A 6,747-nucleotide genomic window follows, 5' to 3' on the forward strand; every position below is an offset into this window, starting at 1 on the left:
GGATGGGGCAGAAGTGACACTGGATATGGGGTGGGGGAATACAATGGATGGAGGGTTATTACATCCTGAAGTCCCCATGCCACAGGGGGATGTATGGGGACCCCGGATACGAGGCAGGGGTAGACAAGGGTTGGAAGGTGGCAATAATGGCCTGGGGACACCAGGCTATAGGGGGAAAACAGATGTGGGGTGAGGGGACTGAAGGGATGGAGGATAGCAATGTCCTGAGGTCCCCAGGCCACAGGGGAACACATGGGGATGTCTGATGTAGGACAAGTCCCCGGGCAGCATTGCCCCTGTCCCTGTAGGGTGATGTCAGTAGAACTCCTCGTCCCCTTTCTCTGCCTGCTGCTGGTTCTGGATCTGCTGCTGCTTCTTGTAGAGCTCGGCCACCTGCAGAGGAAACAGTAGATGTGAGACCCCTCCCTCCTTCGTGTGCCATCCCTGCCCCCGACCTGTCACCTGCGTGCTGCTGGTGGCCTCTTCGGGTTTCTTGTCCCCGCGCACACGCAGGAACCGCGGGAAGCGCAGCGAGATGCCCTTGTCCTCATCCACCTTGACAAAACACAGAGTCAAAGTGCCATCAAGGACACATGTCCCTTCCCACGTCCCGCTGTCACACTCACCAGCCCCACAGCTGCCCTGTAGACAGGGGAAATGGACAGGTCCCCACATTTCACCTCCCAGACCTGCACGGCCGCCAGCCAACGGTCAGGGGCCACTGCGTTGTCCCAGCGGTAATAGGGACGCGGTTGAGTCAAGACGTGTTCCTGGAGGACACAACATCACCAAATGGCCCAAATTGTCACCAAACGGCCCAAGTTGCTCTCTGTGGTGCTACAGCTCCAGCACTTCACCTTGAGGAAGTTGTAGTGTTTCTCCAAGCTCTCCTCAGTGAAACCAGTGCCTATCTGTAGAGGAACAATGGTTAGGAACAGCTCCCAGCAATGTCCCCAAGCCCATAGGTGCTTTGCGATGGTCACCAATGGTATCTCCAAGCCCACAGGTGGCCCTTGTGGTCACCTTGCAGATGCTTTGGTACTCCTCACTCTCCTCATCATAGCAGGCCAGGAGGAAGCCCCCATAGATGCCTGCACGCTTGCCCTTGCCCAGGTAGGCACCTATGACAACGAGGTCCAGCGTGTCCCCGAGGCCATCGAGGTAGTCCTTCTTCAGCTGCAGAGAGATAGGCAGGGGATTGGAAACATGGGGAAAGCCACAGGAGGACAGAGAGACAACACATAGGCCCCAGTGCTCACCTTCAGCCACTTGTGGGACCGCTTAGCAATCTCGTAGGTGGCCTCCACCTCCAGTGTCTTCACCATGAGGCCCTCACAAGAGGCTGAGGACAACCTGTGGTCACTCAAGGAAGGGGACGTAGGGGTAGCATTCCCTTGGTGGCATTACTCACCCTTGATGGCTTTGTCCAGGAAATCAGAGACCTCATCAGCACTGCGGGTGTCCATCGAGGTGGCAAAGAGGAATTCGCCCTCCACTTCCTCGAATGACTGTCGCAACAACCGACGTCGCGTGGCCAAGGGCTCCCGCACCAGCGGCTGTGGGGAGAACAGTGTCATCCCCCTGGGGATGAGGCGTCACCCCCCTGGGGACATGCACTCACCTCCCCATTGAGGTATAGCAGATCAAAGGCATAGACACACACTTGCACCTTAATGGCAGCAGCATCCACATCCTGCAGAGGCATGGAACACAAAGAGGGTGTCACTGCACTGTCCAGCTGCTGCCCCTCGTGTCCCCAAGCCTGCTCTCACCTTCCTCTTCCTCGTCATCAGCACCTGGAAGGGCTGCAGCTGCTTGGTGACCTTGTCCCAAGCCACTGCTTCTGCATCCAGGATGCATGAGCGCACACCGGGCTTCAGCACCTTTGAGGCAATCCCAGAGCTCAGTACTGCATCACCACTGTCCCCAAGTCCCCCATGTTTTCCTTGGTACCCTCACACTGCCCCTGGAGACCCCAGCTTGCCTTGGGGATGCGCTCAACGAGGTCAGGGTATTTGGCTGTTGTGTTCTCCTGGTTGCGGCTGTAGATGAAGACGGCCCCACTATCCAGGACATGGATCTAGGGGTAGACACAGAGGTGACAGGAGGGTGACAAAGAGGGTGACAAAGGGTGAAAGGGTACCCTGTGACTCCCCCAAAACTCTACCTGGGTTCGTTCTCCATCATATTTGTACTCGCAGGTGAATGCAGCCTCCTCAAAGCGCTTCAGCAGCTCACTGACACAGCGAGCAGGTTGGGCCAGCATGGGCTTCAAGGGAACACCTGGGGACAAAAGGATATTGAGGATGATGGGGACAGGATGGGGCTGGGACCACCCACCTCTGGCCTCATGGTACCTGGAGTGATGCCGCAGTGCTTGGGGAGCTGCTCCAGGCCGTGCTCCAGCAGCACTGGGACAATGGCAGCATAGTCTGGCAGCTCACTGCAGGGACAAGGGGACAGACCTAGCACGCCCCTCTGTCAACATGTTGCCAAGATAGGAGATGACTTGGCTCTAATGAGCTCATGGGGTGGTTATTAGACCCAGGGAGTTCAGTGAGTTGGTAACATCACCCAGCACCACCCACAAGGAGCAGGGACTTCTTAAAACTAAAAGGTACCAATGTGGACACCAAGAACGCAGAGACACTTAAGAAACAAGGATCAAGGGGAAGCATGCAGAGAAAGGGGGATATAAAGGCAACTGAGATGAGCAAAAGGAGGATGTTGGGGGACAAAAAGAGACTCCAGGAGAAGGAACAGGGACCCCAAAAGAATCAAAGGAGACTCCAGGTGACACAAGAGGATGGGAATCTCAGGAGAACAGCCTATCCAAAGAGCAGGTACCCCAAATAAACAAAGAGGACCCAGGGGACCCAAGGGGGACCTACAGGAATCCATAGGGCACAGGCCTCACCAGAAAGTCTGCTTGAGGATGCGGCTCTGCTCCTCCAACCAAGTTCTGCGTGCATCAGGTGCCATGCTCTGCCCAGCATCCACCACAGCCAGCGGCCACTCTGCCATGTGACACAGCCCCAGCGTCACCACCCCATATCCCCACACAGCCCCCAGCATCCTCACGGCTCTCACCTTGCCCTGGCGGGGTGAGAGCAACGGCGTGTGCCAGCGCAGTGAGCACCGACTGCTCGGCCAGCCCAATGCGTAGCTTCCCACTGAGCGATCTGCATTAGGGGACACCAAGGGACACCAGTGTCACTACGTCACTATCAGGTGATCCTACAGCACTCCAATGGCCCCTTCTTGTCCTCACCGGACGAGGTATCGTGCCTCCGAGTGCCGGCAGGCAACAAACAGCCCCTTGATGATGTCAATCTTCTTGCTAGCAGACTGCAAAAAACACAGCAACGTCGGCACAAAAGGAAGGTGACAAGTGCCACCCGCGTGGTCCCCAAACTCACTGCATTGCCTGACATGGCGGCCATCTCCCGCAGCTTGCCAAGGACACCGCTGGCACTCAGCGGGGCCGGTGGCACCACCGTGCGTTGGGTGCAGCGGCTGCTTTCGGCCACCAACCCCAAATCCCCTTTGTCCTGTGCTTCACTGCGAATCTGAGCCAGCTGGCGGCCTGTGGGGATGTCAGTGCCATCATCAGCACCTATGCCATTGTCAACGCCATTGGGCATCCCCACCCCTGGGTCCTACCAGTGGCCTGAGCGAGGGCACGGGTCAGCAGGGTCTCGCCGATGCCCAGCTCCAGCCCCTCAGAGGCGGCTCCGGGACGGTTGAGGCACAAAAGAAGGCAGGGGAGCAGCTCGGAGGGGGACAGGGCCACCACAGAGCGCAGGAAGTTGGTGAGGATTTCAATGATCTTCAGCCTAGAGGGGGGATTGAGGGCGGGGACACCAAAACTCAAATCATTGGGGTTTGGGGTAAGGGTTGGGGAAGGAGGGGAAACGAAGCTGTCTCCATAAATCCCAAGACCTTTGTAGTTTGTGGTAGGAGTGGAGAAGGTGTCATGCCCCCCAGCCTAAACTTATTGGGGTTTGGAGTGAAGGTGAAATGGGGTCATCCTCCCCATCTAAAAACACTGGGGTGAGGAGTCAATGTTAGGATTAGGTGCAGATGAGGTCATTCTCAACCCAACCCAACCCAAAATCACTGGGGTTTGGGGTAGTGTAGATTATTTGGGTTTGGGGTAGGGGGGAGGTGGGGTCATTGTCTCAACCCAAAATTATCAGCGTTTGGGACAGAAGGAGGAAATGAGATCATCCCACAGACCCAAAATCATTGGCCTTTTGGGTATGGGGTCAATGTTGAGGTCTGGGGAAAGATGGGGCTGTGCCTTCCCAGATTAAAAAAAAAAGTGGGGTCTTACCGGGATGAGGCCTCCTCGATACGCTCAAAGGTGCGAGCCACCGCCAGGTAGGGGACACTGAAGGGGAGGGGTTGTGACCTCTAGATCCACCCCAACCCCCACACCCTGTCCCCCCATCACTCATCACGATCCCAATGTCCCCACTATGTCCTCCATCATTCCCAACCATGAATCACCCCAAAGTCCCCTATCACCCCACCAAAAGCCCACATCCTACTCCAACGTCCCCCACGTCACATCCTGATGTCTCCCATGACCCAACATCCCCCATCACTGCACATCCCACCCTGTGAGCCTATCACCCCCAATGTCACATGAGTCCCTTATTACCCCACATGACTCCATGTCCCACCTCGATGTCCCCCCACCAAAGCCCCCTGACCCCATATCCCATCCCAAAGTCCCCCGTCATCCCATCAACCTAAGTCCCATCCGAATGACCTCCCACGACCCAATGTTTCCCACCATCACTCATCACACCCTGTGACCCCAACATCCCCCATGATCCTCCCAAGGCTCCCAGCACCCACAATGACCCCACATCTTCCATCTCCCCCCTCGAACCACCCCACATTCCCCAGTAACCTCATTTCCTACCCTAGGTCCCACCCTATTACGAACAACCCTATGTTGCACCCCAGTGTCCCTCATAATCCCCCATGATCCCACATCTCTCATCACCCCACATCCTGACCTGTGACGAACCCCCCCCCCCCCATGACCCACCCCACATCCTCCACCATTCCCACTTGAGGTTCCTCCCCAAAGCCCCCACCTGTGTCCATGCCCCCAGCACGCATCCTGCACTGGGTGGTACCCACTCCTGCTGGGGTCATACTGGGATGGCTCCACTGGTATACAGCTGCGGGGACAACAACAGGAGGACACAGTGGTGGCACCACCAGGGACCCCTGTGTCATCCCACCAACACTGTCACCCACCTGTTGGAGGCCGGAGCTTTGTGGGGACGGGGAGGTTCCTTGTCCTGGTTGCTGGATGACTGACGGCAGCGCTTGGATGCGGGGGGAGCACTGTCCCTATCCCCATCACTGTCTCCATCCCTGTCCCCTGGCTGCTGTGGGGATGGAGGACAGCAGGGGGCACGAGGGGACGTGGGGGGTACAGGGGCAGAGCTGTTGCCAGGGAATGTGGGATCCTGTGGGCAAATATGGAGCATTAAGAGGGACAGTGATCACCAGCACAGGACTGGGAGGCACAAGAATGAGGCTGATGCAGGACCAGGGGGCACCGTAGCGACACTGCGAGATACTGGGTGACAGAGCAGGACCACAGCTAGACTGGAAAGCACTGGGAAAGCAATGGGACAGGAGAGGGAGACAAAGGGATGGGACTGAAGGACTGGGAAGGAGCGGGCGGAGCACTGGGAGATACTGGGGTAGGACTGGGAGATACTGGTGTGACAGAGCAGGACTGGGGCTGGACTGATAGGCACTGGGAGGAACCGGGCAGGCACTGGGGGCTCTCACCGTGCTCCCATCGGGGTCCCGACGTTCCTTGGGGGTCTCTTCGGGGGGGCTCAGCTCCAACTTCTGCACATGTGCTCTGCGAGGGGAGGAAGCTCAGGGCGGGGGTGTGCGACGAGGGGGGCGGGGAAGCACCCCTGATCCCCCCCCCAAGTAAAAAAAACTTCCCAATCCCCCCCAGCTCATCCCCGCCCCACTCACGGGACGGCGCCATCTGCAGCCCTGGGAGGGGCGAAGAAAGACCTGTGGGGAGGGAGGGGGGAAGAAAGAGAAGAGGGGCGTCACTATGGGGGGACATGTGGGGGTAGGGGGGGTCCCGGTGCCGCGCTGCTCACGTGATCCGCCGCTGCATCGCTCCGCCGCCGTTTTCGCGGGGAAAAATCCGAGTGGGTGACGTCACTGTCGGCGGCCGGAAGCTGGGAGGGGTGCGAGGCGCGGGGGGTGATGGGAAGTGTAGTTCGGCTGAGACCCGCTCCTGCGCGGTGGAGTCCTAAAATACACACACACACCTGCATTAACAGCTGCACACACACACAACTACGCACACATACAGCCACGCACATCCGCATACATGCACACACGCCTACATATGCGCGCCCAGCTCCACACATACCTGTCATGGCGCCAGCGTCGCGGCGTGATGACGTTACGGCGCAATGGCGTCACCTTCCCTTCAGACTCCAAGATGGCGGCGGACCGGACTCTATTTCCCAGGCGGCTCCGCGCGGCGGCCGCGCCCAATGGCGTTGCGCGGAGGGGGCGGGGCCGGAGCCGTGCGCTCGGCGCGGCCGTTGCCGTGCGCGCCGCCGCCGGGGGCGGGCGCGGGCGTCGGGGCCGCCGGGAGGGCCGGAGCGGGGTCGGGCCCGTGCGGGAGGGGCCGGGCCGGACCGGGCCGGGCCGTGGAGGCGCGGGCCCTCCCCGCCCAGG

At 59.0% G+C, this 6,747-nt stretch overlaps 1 protein-coding gene across 1 annotated transcript; it reads right to left on the reverse strand.

Annotated features, from left to right (window-relative positions):
* Positions 1-315: 315 nt before the first annotated feature.
* On the reverse strand, positions 316-6,440 carry LIG1 (DNA ligase 1; the record flags this gene model as incomplete). Its single annotated transcript, XM_079547701.1, has 24 exons — positions 316-393; positions 463-555; positions 627-770; positions 858-911; positions 1,024-1,176; positions 1,260-1,342; positions 1,412-1,556; positions 1,622-1,693; positions 1,773-1,883; positions 1,985-2,080; positions 2,168-2,283; positions 2,358-2,443; positions 2,918-3,017; positions 3,091-3,182; positions 3,272-3,348; positions 3,420-3,586; positions 3,664-3,836; positions 4,337-4,393; positions 5,112-5,198; positions 5,278-5,492; positions 5,824-5,899; positions 6,022-6,063; positions 6,156-6,310; positions 6,408-6,440. The coding sequence occupies 24 exons, from the start codon at positions 6,438-6,440 to the stop codon at positions 316-318; spliced, it is 2,505 nt and encodes an 834-aa protein (XP_079403827.1).
* Between the last annotated feature and the right edge of the window lie 307 nt (positions 6,441-6,747).

Source organism: Tetrao urogallus (assembly GCF_951394365.1).
Source record: "Tetrao urogallus genome assembly, chromosome: 30".
Taxonomy (NCBI): Eukaryota; Metazoa; Chordata; class Aves; order Galliformes; family Phasianidae; genus Tetrao; species Tetrao urogallus.